This window comes from Medicago sativa, chromosome 4 (genome assembly GCF_051527215.1).
Source record: "Medicago sativa cultivar Bolivia chromosome 4, Bolivia_mono, whole genome shotgun sequence".
NCBI classification, from domain to species: Eukaryota; Viridiplantae; Streptophyta; class Magnoliopsida; order Fabales; family Fabaceae; genus Medicago; species Medicago sativa.
Window position 1 is genome coordinate 70,597,036 of NC_140752.1, and position 15,222 is coordinate 70,612,257.

Sequence of the window (15,222 nt, forward strand, 5' to 3'; positions counted from 1 at the left end):
TAATTGGAATTTCCCTTAAAAAAAAACTTATTTTTTTAAGCAAAAAAATATATATTAGAAAGCGTTTCTTTGACTCACTTTTCGCTTATGAATCAATTTTATGCAGATACTGCTACTAATTCCAAAAGGTGTTTCAGATTAGACGAATTAGGAACCCAGAAAATAATTTTTAGAAAGCACTGCATCGAACACAGAAAACTGAACAAGTTTGAGTTATGAAAGCACACTGAAATAGATTGAAATGTTAGTCTGCTAAAGAGAAAGAGATATTAAAACAGAAAACAACAATAAAATGTGATAATCAGAATCAATACCAACAAATCAAAAGGAAATAACTAACAAACCAATGACTGATATAAAGGGACACAAGAATGCGAAAGAACATGTTATAATCTCATGGGACATTAAAATATCTCCATATTTTACCTTTTCATTATTAGAAGAGAATGAGACATACAACCACATTAGAGTATGTCAAGTAGGTAACAGCTCATACACCCTAATACATGTCAAAAACATACACAAACAAGATGATGCCTATCATTAAAAAAAAAATCAGATAACAACACAACTAGTATATATAATATGCAGAATTGCTCTCCCTACATATGTACTCCCACCGTAACAATATAAGCGAAAGTGATCAAAGAAAGTTGATGTATTTGGTCTTTGTACCAAATACATCAATTTTCTTTGACTCACTTTTGCTTATATTTTGTTAGAGAGGGAGTATATTGTATGGCACTTTCTTGTATCAGATATTTAGTTTATGTAGATAGGAGCACATTATGCTCTGATTGATCGACAAACTAAACGCATACTTATATGGCATTCCAAATTAGGAGGCAGTATTACTTCTTTCCTTTTATAAAGTAGTATAAAGTTAAGAAAGATATAATAATCCTAACATATATAGGCAAAAAGACCAACTCCCCGGGTAACTTAAATGTTTGGAGCAAGTATGTACCACTGAATCCATCAATTGAAGACGGCGAGGTTAACAGATAATTGAAGTCAATGTGGCGATCTAGAAAATGACCATAAGGTGTTTCAAATGTAAGACGCCGTTGAAAACTTGGCTCGTACAAACAGAAAACCCTCAAATAAATTCACAGCAAAAGTTTCCAGAAATAAGAAAATGTCTTGGGACCCTTTTACTTTTTAAAAATATTTCAATTTTCATTTTTAAAAAAAAAATCGAAATTCATTTTAAATTGCTAATAATAAGATAAAATAATCCATTATGACAAAAATGAAAATAATAAAAATATTGTTGACATTTTCAAACATTCTGAAAATACTAAATTTGTTTTCAAAATCGTAAAAGAATATGGTGAGGGAAACACTAATTCTTGTTTCTTCTAATGCTTTAGTTTCAGTGGAAATGAAAACATAAAACAAGCCAAGTAAATGGGCCCTAATCTTTCAAAACTTTCATTGTCAACAACAAAATCTGTCTCAGCCTATTTAATCATTGACCCCCATACCAGGACAAATAATTTCATAAACAGTATATATGTTCTCCAATCAATAAGCTTTCTTTTTTTTACAGAAGCATCAAAGCTTTCTCTAGTGTGGTAAAATCCAAAGGAAAGTGCTAACTTGTTCGTTAAGGAACCTATAAGTAGAAATTGTCTTAAAAGTCGTGCATTCAATTTCTTAAAAGTATGAAATTGCTTTTAAACACACAACTTCTACTTTTAGGTTCCTTAACATGTGCCCTTGGGGCACAAGTTAGCATGACCCAAATCCAAATATTGAACCTCTCTTCCAGCTTTGGGAATCGGATAAGAAGACACTATCATCATAATGAGCAAGGATAAAAACACATGACAAGATATGACAGATCATGCCTTAGCTCTCAAGGCAAGGCACCGTAAATATCATAATTTTTAAGTGTATAACCAAAGAAGATTTATGTAGCTAAAATTTTCCTATTACTACTTTCTTCAGAAAGAACTCAGGAAAACAAAGAATTCTAACTTATGCATTACACCGTACAGGTAAGCAACCTAAAAATCGTAATGTACAATAAATATTTCTATGGAATTTTTTTTACCAGAGTTCTTGATACATTATGTATAGGTGCCCTTGCATACTAATTGAAGTCAGTAACTAAAGCATTGTCTGTTCTGAAATTGCATGACTATTTACCTCAATTATCAGCAGTCTTTCAATGTGATGAGTTTGCCTTATTCTTTGAGTTATATCATTCAAAGCATGACCAAGAGTTCAACATCTTTTCTTGTTTTGTCAAAACCTGAAATCATCAAGCTATTCAGAATTCCTCGTCAAAAATATAAAGGTTAACAACAAAGCAAATCATTACATATGCTAGTACCCAAGAAGTGGATTGAAAATCATTACAAAGTACCACACATGCCATAAATATAAAAATAGGGAACACTTGGTGCACTGCCATCATTAGGACAGTGACTTCCTAAATATTACTGCAGAGCAAGGCGAGGAAAAAAAGGAGCATATATATTCCCTTTTTATGTCAAAAGCATTCGACGGAAAAACCATTATCCGTGACCACAATTATGAAATTCTAGCATACTAGTCCATTGTGCGTCTAAAATGCAATCAAGGGTTAAAAACATAAACTATGAAGAATAACAGCTGAACAACAAACAAGGGACACCATAAACTCGAGCTATCTTCTCAAAATGTACTTGTAGAAGTAATCAATAAAACTACAGAAATGAAGACCACACTGGCATTTCTATAGTTTGTATGAACGCTTAACGTTCATACATTTTTTATGTTTATAAAACAAAAGCACAAATAGTGTAAGCTCTCAAACACTAGTTCTTTTTACCTTCAAAAATTATTTCCAAAAAAAAAAAAGGAAAAATTGAATGGACAACACCTATTTTATGTACCTTCTATCGCTAAATTCAATAATAAAATTTGGATGGGAAAACTAAGAAAGAATAAATTTATAATTTGCACCATCTCCTTTCACAAATTTTGCATCAGTCCATGCTTGCCTGCTACTATCTTATTCGTTGTTGATAACTTCAAAAATGAATTACGCTTAACTTTTTAACAGAGATTACAAACACAGTTTGATAATTACCAAAGAAATTAAGCATTTTAAAAAGGTAAGGATGATACGAGCCAAGAAAAGCCTTCAATAATATTAAAGTTTACAATTCCAATATAAATGACCATTTCATACTAAATACAAAAAAACCAATTGGAACCAAAGCTAAAATGTCATTAACTTGCAGTCGATGATATTGATATTTTAGCTGTAGTCCGCAACCACGGGTATCATGTAAAGATTGGACATTGAAAAATATTTTCCAAAAATTTATTCTGGATATTGCCAAAGCTTATGTGATAATAGTTACCCAAAGGTGGGAACCAGGATTTGGGAGAGAAGAGACCAATTATTTAGTTGAGAATATGAACTTCAAGCAACACAACTCAAGATTACATCACTTCATGAATCACTATTTTTTTTCATCCCCAAAAGAGCTCCAGAATTTGCTTCATATATAATTTATAAAGAAAGGTCACAACATATAAATACTCAAGTCACTAAAATAGGAGAGCAAAATTAACATGCAACCAACAATAAGAAAACAAAATTTGAACAAAAAAACCTAACCAATAAAACTAACATTTGAGTAAGATAGATTTCTTTTTTATCAGTTAAAATTGAATCCTTCAAACAGATTTCTTTATAGACGTTGTGTAATAATTACAAGGGATGGGAAACAGATAAACTAACCAAGTCAGTAACATGGGCCTAAACATGGAAGCCAATGTTTCTCGGATACATTGTCAGGAAAAATACAATATACACAATCCTGCCAAAAGCCTCCCCAAGTTTTCAAAATTTTCTTCACAGGTAAGTTGTATGTACTACACAGCCAAATCAAACTTTGCAGTACAATATATAGCCGTGCATGTTCATCCATCGGCAACAACACTGAAAAGTAACCAGCAGTCATAAATCAATAATTAAGAAGAAAAAAACATTAAAAATATCTTTTTCTGACTAAAAAATGACAAAAGCATACTACAGGTAAGTAGAACATTAAACTGTATATTATAAAAGAAATTCAGTCCAAATACCAGATGATATTACTATCAAAATCATTTGTCACCATTTAAATAATTAACCTACGCAAGCTTGAACTCTGGGAAAGCTCCATTAAAGGGATTCCTACCGTCACAAACACAATGACTAATATCCTTAAGCTTTCAGTTTTGCAGACCGTAAATTAAGCCTCGCAAAAGCAGTGTAAGATGAGGGTTTCCCAAGCTTTGTAAGCTTTATTTAGGTCATGTTTCTAAGCGATGTGGGGGTGGGCTTTTCTCCAATACACCTTTATCACACAGTGGGCTATCAGGCCTGGTTTATTAACAATATAAGTTGCCTAACAACAGATAAAAGATAGGCTCTGATACAATATTAGTTTTTGGGCCTAACTCAACCCTACAAAAACAGCTTATAAAGTGACGAGTGGCCCAAGTTTGTACACTCGATTTAGGCTATATCTCTAAGATATGTGATGTGAGACTTGGCTTTTTCTCTAATAGAAGATGAAGTCTAAAATTTCCAAGCTGAAGTCATTTTATTTTAAATGTCCTAATACGCACAAAAAAAAAAAAAATGACCACCTAGTAACTTACAGTAAAGCAAAAAAAGTTAAAACATCAATGCAAAAAGCAATCCTCCCATAAACATATCCAAGCTGAGGAGAGAGAGATAACATACTTAATTTTAATAAGACTCCAATTAACTTCAAGTGGGTCTCCAACTAACAGTAGTAATGTCTGGCCTGCCAGGCAACATCGGAGGAACACCATGTCCTGGAAGAAGGGAACAATGAGATTGATTACATCCATAATTTATAAAACTAATTTGTTAACAATTAAAGATCAAATACAGTGAAGAAAAGCAAAGAATAAAAAAAGCAATGAAAAAATTATGTAAAGGTCACCTGGTACTGGTGCACTTGGTAGGGTGCTTGAAATTGCTCGATGAAAACCTACATTGCTTAATGGAGGCCTTTCAAGTGGTGGTCGGAAACCTTCATCGCCATTAAAAAAAAAATATGAACGACATTCAGAACACAAATTACCAAAAGCATTACTGTAATACAAAGCTTCTAAGGTAATCAGCAACAAAAATAAATAAATAGTAAAATAAAAAAATATAAGGAAAAGAACCTCCACAAGCTGGAAAATATATTAGCATACCTTCTTGCCCAAAGGGAGGGCCTGAAGGATTTATCCCTCTCCATGCAACATTTTGATGTTGATTGTTTGTCGATGACATTCTCCTTTGCTCATCACTAACAAATTGCCTTGGGTTATCTGGAAGAGATGGTAAAGGAAATGGAGGATGGAATGTATGTGGAAGGTGTTGCTGAACTGTGTGATTTGTGTATGAAAACTGATTTGATGGATTTTGGGGTGGGGCAGGATGTGTATGTCTCTGAACATATGGGGCGTTACCCTGCTGATACTGATGGTTAGGTTGATGAACTTGGGCATTTATATACACATCATTCTGTCCGTATTCTAATTGTCTACTGAAGTCATGAGGTACATTCTGCTGATACCCCAACTTTGGGGATGACTGATAGGACTGAGGTGGCATTAATGATTGGGAGACATGTGAAGGCCGAGCCAGTCCAGACGATTGAGGAACCAATGATACTGGTGGGGCTGAGGATGGTAAAGGAAGAGGTAATGGTTGCAATATTGGAGGTGGTGGTGGTGGGGGGGGAGGAGATGGAGATGATGGAGGAGGAGGTGGGGGTGGTGAAGAAGGCAAAGGTGGGGTTGGAGGAGGTGAATCAAGAGGTAATGGAATGGAACCCTCAGGAGTAACCAATATGTCTTCTGCAATATCTGAAGTTGGGTCAAAATTCCTATTTGAGCTCTGAAGAAGCATATCAGTTTCGACAGAACTGTTCAAATATACAGGTCTCTCATCCTTTGGGTGACCTGAAACATCTTCCATTTCTAGCTCACCATCCACATCCTCCAAGATACAATGGCGCTTGTCATTTGGTGTCACAGTGTCCGTTTCTGATCCTCCAAACTTGGGTGTGGGATCTACTGGAGATGTACCATACATATCTGTACATGAATTGATTTGTAAATCTTCTTCGTCCTCATCTTCATCGAATGCGTGGCAAGATAAAAAGCCAGGCAGCTGAAATGTTGCATTACTGATAGACAACACACATGAATACAACAAGAATCAGATATCCAAATTACATTTTTTAACAAATAAAATGGTAATAGAAAAGAAAACAAGAAATACACAGAAAAGCTTAATAACATGGCCAATATAATCCTTCAAAAAAAAAAACATGGCCAATATAGTAAATGTTGTCTATCATGGCATCAAGCATTCTATTTGACAATTGATTATTTTCTCCTGTCCATGTTGTTTTAATATTTTGTTCACAAAAATTTTAACAGAATACTCCTTAACTGTAATAGGAAAGTATAATAGGTCAGCAATCAGCCGGAACGTGTCTCGTCTAACAAAATAGTGAACTCCAAAAGGAGTCGCTATTCATAGCAATTTAGATAACATAAATTACTTTGCTGCATCATTTCAGGATTCAGAAATTACTATTTCTCCTGGGTTTGAATAAGGATAAACTACTTGTGCAAAATTGACCAGCAACTCATGATAGGAAAAACATGAATCTATGGAATCAACCTGAAAAATTGATGGAACAAATACCATACCTTCCATATTCATCAACAAGCATGCCTTCCATTTCTCTAATTGGGTCATCCACAGATCGCTCGGCACGAGATGGACGCCTGAAGGAAAAGCTAACAGTGATATCATCATTTGAAACCCCAATTTCATCCATGTAACGGCGAATAACAGACTCAGGCAAAATTTTCCTCTCAAGCCACAACCTCAAAACCTGCAAACCACCCAATATAGAAAATATACGTATTCAAACAAAATTTCATTTCAATGAATGAGGTAAAGCCGTAGTCAAAGTCAAGTAATGCTGCAATTGACATTCATAAAACATGATCACGTAGGGCCCAATTTGAGGAAAAGAGCCATGAAGCTGTTTGCGATGCTCGATGAATTCGATGTTTTCCCCATAAACTTCCCTTCCCCTGACATTGGTGTTATTTGCATTTCATTTCAGAAAAGTAGCCCATTTATTTCTAAGTGGTGATGACCTAACTTCCCTTGGAATAAGTTGCTTGAGATGCAGCATTAATCTAATGTTTGTTCTAAAAATATTTCGAAGATTGAAGTGGCAAATTCAGTGGTGATGGGTGGTTTTCACACTATAGACATGGTGAATTTAATCGAAGTGAAACACCAACATCAGTTTCAATCAGAGACAGGGTTGAATAAATGAAACAATGGCCTCTCTCTAGGGCTCTTGTGCATGTTTCGGGGCACTTTCCTCCGCTAATATGCAAAGAAACTAACTGGCTAGCTTTGTTGCATTATTTGTATTTATTTTCTTTCCTGTTTTTTTTTTTAGGATTTCAATGCATTCTAATCCTCCTCCTATCTCTACTCTGCCTCATTCCCTTAATACAATTTCTTTTGTTGTTGATAAAAAAAAACAAAAAAAACTGACCTTGTGGCATTGACGACGATTTTCACGGGCACTAGCTCCAGGGGGAGCAGCAGCACCAAGAAGACGTGGCAGCGCTGCTTGAACTGTAGGGATGTAGGAAGCTCCAGCAATTCCTAAAAAAAACCTTCAATTTGTGAGACAGATGCCGCAAGAAAAAAAATACCTAAACTTGCAATTGTGAGCCGGGAAAAGAAGTGGAAACAAAAACACCAATAATAAATGCTAATAGAAAGGGATTATCTCATTCTTCACCTACCTTTTTGACTATGTGAACACTGGGTGATAGAATCAACAAGAAAAAACAAATCCACTTTGCGATGAAAACTAGTTTCATTTTCCAATTTCCGAATGAGAAGTTCAACAACCTGAACACAAGGACTTCAAAGTAAGTTCAACATAGATACTTTGACGATAAAATTAACGTAATCATCAAAATTAGTAGCAAAAGTATAACATCTTAAAATCAATAATAACATTCCAATGAATGATCTCTAACTAAATATAAAGCAAACAGAGAGAAGATGCATGTCTTATCTTCGATGGATTCTCAATGCTCCTACTCAAGGATTGTTAACAACTTAATACGACAAATAAAAGGTCATTATGATAATAATATTAGCAAGAAATTAATGTAAAAATACACAAGTAAACTAATTGTAGAAGTATACAACTTACAACACATTAGTAACATACAAAATAATGTTCCAAAACCTTCATTCTCAGTAAATATGAGGTTTGGGCACCTCCCCCCGATAAAACTGGCAATGCTGGTTTAGAAGATCCCAATCTAGTTGCATACTTCCAACTTCTTACATATCACATCAATGTATTTTCAACTTAATGTCCGTTTTGACACATATTTTTGGGCATGTGCACTAAAACAACATGTACTACATCTTTTCCTACTAGATGGGATTGGCTGTCGATCAGCCAACACCATTGAGTCTTGTCATATATTAAGGTCAAAGGTAGTTCATTAACCTCTGACTCTTTCTTTATATTGTCCTGCAGTTTTCCTTGGTCTCCCTCCAACTCAACTACTATCCTCCATTTGGTCAACCCTCCTTACAAGTGCAGGTCTTCTCCATACATGCACAAACCACCTAGAACGAGATGCAATTATCTTTTCAACAATGAATAGGGCAACCCCAATTTTCTCTCTAATGTTTTGTATATCTAATTTCTAATCACGTCTTATCTTGTATAATGACTTATGTATTGTAACATTCTCATCCCTAAAACACTAAGTTCACTTGTTAGTTTTTAACTGCTGTTTCCGCCACATTTCAATTCCACGTAACATTTCTGTGCACTATGATAGTAATTAGATAATTTAAATTCTTTTCTATTGAAACTTCATCCCCTCTTATAGTTCATATAGCTTTGCAAGGAAAAGTGGAGGGTATGAGATCCTCATTTGATTCATAGTTTTAAACTAACAATAATATGAACTGACCTCGTTGGCAATGCCATACTTAGCACAGTCTATGGCAAGACGCGTTGCGCGCCCAATGCTTTCCTTGGTCCTGGACAATGTTTCGATCATTCCTTCAAAAGCGTCACGAGCAACAGCAGCCTCCGTACCACCACTGAGAGAGCCTCCAGGACCCCTTTGCACTGAACTGACCCTTCTCTCCTCAATTTCATCAGCATCGAGCTGATTTTGAGATGCAGAGTGATACTCGTTAGTTGGAGGAGAAACCGAAGTTGTGTGCTCATGAACTCCCTGCACATCTGCATGTGCAAAGTTACTTGAGACAGACAGAAATGGCTGTACTGTGGAGGGGCTAGGAGTCTCTCCCTGAATGTGGTGAATATCGGAAGAAAGATATTGAGAATGAGCTTTTTTCCATTTTGCCTGGGCAGCTGCAATAAGATGCTTCATATTACTTCTTTCTTCCATACCTTCTTCCAATCTGTAATAATATAAAATAAAATAAAAAATAGGAAGGGAAAAGGATCAGCAAACAACACCAAACAAAATGAAAAGAACATAAAGCATAAGTACCTATCAACATGTAGTGCATCAGACTCCTTAAAATCTACTGCTGACATAGGAATGTCAACTGCCTGAGGCAATGTCTTTGGAGTAGTCTTAGAAATTTCAGCTGAAGATGCCAGCTTCTTCTTATGAGCAGAAACCTGGTTCTGAGAAGAGCTGAGGTTATGTGAAGATTTTGAAGACCCATTATCAGCTTTCTTTGGAGTAGCAATGCTGGAAGCTTTAAGCAAAGGTTTGGAAGATTTACTCCGCTCAGCATTTGACTTAGTTATTGCGGGAACTGCCTGAGGTGATTTTACTGGGGAGGCAGAGCTTACTTTTGCCGCCTTAGAAGGAAACTGCTTTGAATCTAACTTATCATGACTATGAGGAACATGCAGAGTAATGACTTCATCAGCTTTCTCTTTTTGAGGGGGCTTAATTGATGATGTATGACTATGTAATTGAGAAGACGACTCTTTCAAGTGAGCATCCACAAGTTCACTAGAATTTCTGAGAGCCAGATGAGCAACATCAGATTTCTCAGAATGTGCATTAATGCCCTTCTTGACATCTGAAGCAAAAGGTGACTTGCTATTTTTTGCAGTCAAGTGAGCATCCACTCGTTCGCTAGAATTTCTGACAGATTTCTCAGAATGTGCATTAATGCCCTTCTTGACATCTGAAGCAAAAGGTGACTTACTATTTTTTGCAGCTGCTCCATGAACAGGAGTTTTAGGTTTATCATCATCTTCATAAAGGCAAACAGCTTTACGTTTCTTCTGTACTTGTTTTGTCGTAACATTCTTCATATCACCTTTCAGTTTAAGATTACTCCAATCTTTTTTCTCATCAGAAGCAATTCTATCAGAATCAGTTTTCTGAACTTGGCTATGATGTTTGATTGTAGGTGGCAACTCACGGACAGAGCTTTTTTCTGCTTTTGAATTTGATGTGGACCTTTTCAACTCGAACATTTTAGATGATTTATCTTCAACAAAAGTAGAGCAAGGCAAAGTACTTTTCACATCTTTTGGGATGTGCCCTGAAGTTAAATCATCTTTAGCATCCATGCGTTTCAACTTCTTCGTAGCATGTAAGGATTCATTTGCTCCCACATTATGCTTTGTATGAACTTGGTTCTTCTTTCCCGTAATTGAATTTTTGCCACCAGCCTCCTTGGCATCAGACATGATCTCATGTAATTCATTTTTTACCTCAAGACTTGCGTTTTTTGAAATCAAGGTCTTACCTTTTTCTCCAGTATTACCATTCAAGTCTGGTTTAAGAGTGTCTGGAGAATCTGATTTAACAGCAGATGCATCTTTTCCTTTCTTTCCTGTTTTAAATGTCGCCCCCGACCTGGAAAGATCAGCGCTGCCAGTAGAGCTTCCCACCTTCAAAATTGTTCCAGCAGAAGATCCACCGTTTTTATTTCTATCATCTGAAACTTCAAGTCTCCTCTTTGAACCAGTAACAAGCTTTCTTGGCATACTCCCATTTGTTAAGACACTATTTCCGTTATCATGTTGCCCAAAATCATTAACATTACTTGCACTTTTAAGAGTGGGTTTGCTAGAATTCTTCTTTATCTCTGATCCAGTGGATAATTTACTTTTCACTAAAGGTGATGAAACAGAAGAACTGTCATTTGGATGGCCAGACTCAGTGAGCTGTTCATCTAGGCTACCCCTCTCTCTGGTTTTCTGCAAACAGTCCTCCGAGTCGGAGCCAGCATTACTCACATAGATATTATCCTTTTCAGCATGAGATGTCACGGCATCAGTGGTATCCTTTGAATTACCCGCTGCCTCATCAACAGTAGGAGCTTCTGAACCAATCCGAGAATCATCCGTGTCGTCGCCACTAGTCTTCTGATTCTGAAACTCATCAAAAGCTGCACATATTTCCTTCACAGCTTGGGTAAAGTACTTTGTCTTGCCATGAAGCCGAGCAGACAACTTACTTTTATACTCACTTGTAAATACCTGAATATCTGCGGGTGCAACAAAAGCTCTGCAGAGGAAAACAAAATAACATAGGTACAATGGTATGGAGACAAAAGTGCAGGACAATTAATATAATGAAAAATAATAACAACGAAGGATACAAAGCAGAAATCATAAGAGTTATCACTAAATCAGATTACCTTGCATTTAGACAGAGATATTATACCCTTCAAATTAACCAGAATTTACTTAATAACATGCTTACCAACATTTTAATTTGTGAGATAATCCAGGATCCTAATTTTGTGCATTATCAGATTGTGAGTCACATAATGCTGGAGAACAAGTCACAAAACCTAATATAATGAACTTTCCTCTACTTGTAACATGACTAATATACTTATGTTGAAGCATAATGTAGAGCTACAAAACATTGACGCCTTTTTCTTCAGACAAGATCATAAATACCAAAAGACATATCAGAGCAGAGCATAAAATATCTTCATAGAGCAGTCAAAGGCGAGAAAAAGAACCCATTAAGAGACACAAGTTAGTTTAAAGATCTGTTGGACACCTCTACAATAAAGATCCAATCTCAAAAGATTCAGTTATCATTGAAAAGTCCCCAAGAACCCAGACCACTTTTCTATCATTAAAACGTTCTATTTGGCAATTGCTAATAAAAAGACTATTATTTGCATGCAAAAACTACTATCATAAATTATTATGGCGTCTTACACTATAGCATCCCAAATTAATCCCTGAATTTTTCATGTTAATTATTTAAGATGGTTCAATTTTAAACTTTGTCTGAACATCAAATTCATCAGGTATAAGATTTTTCCGTCCCTTTCTTTTTCTTATTTATGTATTCAATGACTAGGGAAGGCAGTTTAGGAATCAAAATAAAATCCAACACCTCGGTTCCATAAAACTGTGTACAACTACAAGGAAAAGAGTAATAAACACCACAATATGACTAATTTACACAGCCTCTAAACTAAAATTAGGCATAAACTGTTTAAGCTGTGTTCCAACAGTCAAATCATCTCCGCACCACCGCCCACAGACATGACAGAAGATTCTCACATTTAACAAGGGACTATTTTGACACTACATTATCTACAGCAACATTAAAAGTTGTTCACTTTCTTTTAAGCCCAATAATCATTAAACTTAATTTATTTACAGATATTGGTCCCATTTGTTTGTGATTTTCTTGTAAAAAAGTTATATTTAATGCTTTTCTTGGTAGTTAAAAATGGTGGCTTCAGGAGAAGAAAAATAAACACTAAAAAAAGGTGTATCATAGAATCACCTTTTTGAGCATCAAGCCGTAAACAAACAGATCCATAAAGGAATTCATGGGTCTCCACCATGCAGCGGAATCTTTTCGGGAAGTTAGTCTTTGGCACAGTATAAGAGCCTCTAAAAACCAGTAGTTAGGAAAACAAAAAGTGGGATTGGTAAGGATGTAATTCCTAATATCATAGGGCCCTTGTTTAGATGGGTTCATTAGAAAAATAAAACCAATTTTGGGACTTCTCCTAACACAACTTGACCTTTTAGATAAGTTGGTGAGTTTGTCAATAAATTGCAGAGTCGATTATATCCTACAAGTAACTCATAGAAACAACTATTTGCATTAACCTAAAAAGACATGGAGATATAGAATCCATAAATATAAATAATATAATAAAACCTAGTTGGAAGCTTGTCATTTCAGTTTCAACATTAAAGATACTATTCTAAAAACACTACAACGTACTACAACATCCACACAATGCTCTTTAAGTTCTTATCGATCGGTGTGTCAAATAAACTCCCACAACGTGACAGCCAAAAGCCAAAGACTCAGAATAGAATATCACTCAATGAACAGCTCGAAAACCAGTGAGAGGGAAATATTTATAAACACCTATGTATGTCATTAGTACAACTTTTCCATATCCAAACTACATAATTGGGTTACACTTAAGTATATTCCTCTTTACTAACTCACACAACCATCCCTATTTTTCACCGTGAATTATTAAAGGCACACGCCCCCATCATTCACCGGTAACTTAGCAACATGTTAGTTACAAGAGAAATCAGGTGAGAGAGGCTTACATCTCTTTGGTGCCAAAGAATTGAACAAAATATTTCTTCGGATCAACAGCTTTTTCCCAATCTTCAGGCCTACTTATCTGAAAACAAAAAAAACCAACAAAATCAGTAACCCAACATCTATGCACAAAATCAAACATAAAAAACAAAAATCTGAAAATCGCAAATTTATCTGAAAAAAGAACCATAAACTCACAAAGCAAGGATTTTTCATTCAAAATCAAAAATCAAACATAAAAAACAAAAAACCCAAAATCCCTAATTCAAAAAAAGAACCACAAACTCATAAAAAACCGATTTTTAATTCAAAATCGAAGTGACAGCACCAATTCAAAACTATTCACAACCAAATCATGAAGAATTCGATGAAGCAAACCTTGGCAGGCCAAGCAGGGAAGCCCTTCACCTTAGCAAGGACAAGATCGCCTAACCGCAAGTGTCCGTTCTCTTTGGCTTTGTTCGCTCCGCGTCGACGCGCGGGAGGCATGACTCGGAGAGCAATGTTGTGGAAAAATTGCAGAAAGAATGGGTTCGATCGGAAAAACCCTAGAAAATCCCGCGGAGGTGCCGCGGGAGGTTGAAGATGAATTCAGCGGCGGATGTGAAAGGGATTTTGGGGGAATTGAGCGAGAATCGTAAAAGATTTGATTTTTTGAGAATCGCTTATTGATCGATTTTGCGTTTGCGTTTGCGTTTTTGGGTTTGCACAGAAAGTGTAAAGGGAATTTTTCTGATCTTTTTCTTTTTGGTTAAATTTTCGGTCTTTGTTATTTGTTTATTTTGGTAACAAATAATTCAATTTTATTTTATCTTCTTTCTTCAAAAAACAAGATCAATTTTATCTTGTTCTTTTTTATAACTAAAATAAAATATTTGAATATAAATTAGTAATGTTTTATATTTTGATTAAATCTTATCTTCTTGGAAAAGCTTTGTAAAATATTTAATTTTTATACATTATATGTATAATAAAGATTTTATCTAAAGATTTAGTTCATTTAAAAAAACTACTTGCCTCGAAAAAAAATTGACTTGATTGACTTAATTAAAATTTTAGATGTTAGATATGGATTTGATTTGATACAAAAATGAGAGCATTTGAAATTGAGTTGAGAAACATATACTATAAGCTTAATGCTGTTAAGTATGAATGAGCATAGTACTTGTTAATAAGTACATGTGTGAAGTGTGATCTAACATTTAGATTCACACGTTGTTTATAGACAGGCGGTGGAATCTAAGTGATATATGTTTGGTTCAACCACATTTATTGGACTTAGAACTAGTACTAGTATATCTCACATCACAGGTTAATGTAAGCACGTGCATGGGACAAAAATCCACACGACACAAAGTAGTAAACGTGTGTACTTTTGTTTATTGTACAACATCTATGATTTCTCTCGTCTCGTCCTATGCTCACAACATAACCATACGTCTAAAACACCGTTGAATTGATCATCAACAATAAGTGATGGTATCATATAAGCATGTTAATGAATTGTTTTGACATATCAAATTATCCATGTAATTGTAATAAGTGATATTTATCTAATTATTTTGCTAATAATAATAGACG

At 35.2% G+C, this 15,222-nt stretch overlaps 1 protein-coding gene across 1 annotated transcript; it reads right to left on the bottom strand.

Moving 5' to 3' along the window:
- Positions 1 to 1,809: 1,809 nt before the first annotated feature.
- Positions 1,810 to 14,394, bottom strand: HUA2 (Tudor/PWWP/MBT domain-containing protein). Its single transcript, XM_085702895.1, has 12 exons — positions 14,020 to 14,394; positions 13,647 to 13,723; positions 9,613 to 11,601; positions 9,061 to 9,520; positions 7,861 to 7,969; positions 7,605 to 7,717; positions 6,733 to 6,920; positions 5,221 to 6,200; positions 4,962 to 5,051; positions 4,736 to 4,830; positions 3,743 to 3,943; positions 1,810 to 2,260 (listed from the first exon to the last, which is right to left on the bottom strand). Exons 1-10 carry the CDS (start codon positions 14,128 to 14,130, stop codon positions 4,763 to 4,765), a joined length of 4,185 nt encoding a protein of 1,394 aa, XP_085559021.1. The 5' UTR covers positions 14,131 to 14,394; the 3' UTR covers positions 1,810 to 2,260; positions 3,743 to 3,943; positions 4,736 to 4,762.
- Between the last annotated feature and the right edge of the window lie 828 nt (positions 14,395 to 15,222).

What these genes read in the sequence shown, in the direction of transcription:
- HUA2 (XM_085702895.1), bottom strand. Translation starts at nt 14,130, where the DNA reads ATGCCTCCCGCGCGTCGACGCGGAGCGAACAAAGCCAAAGAGAACGGA. An exon ending in GTGTTCACATAGTCAAAAAG is followed by an intron (nt 7,718 to 7,860) that starts GTAGGTGAAGAA and finishes GGTTTTTTTTAG; the next exon opens with GAATTGCTGGAGCTTCCTAC. An exon ending in ATCGTCGTCAATGCCACAAG is followed by an intron (nt 6,921 to 7,604) that starts GTCAGTTTTTTT and finishes GGTGGTTTGCAG; the next exon opens with GTTTTGAGGTTGTGGCTTGA.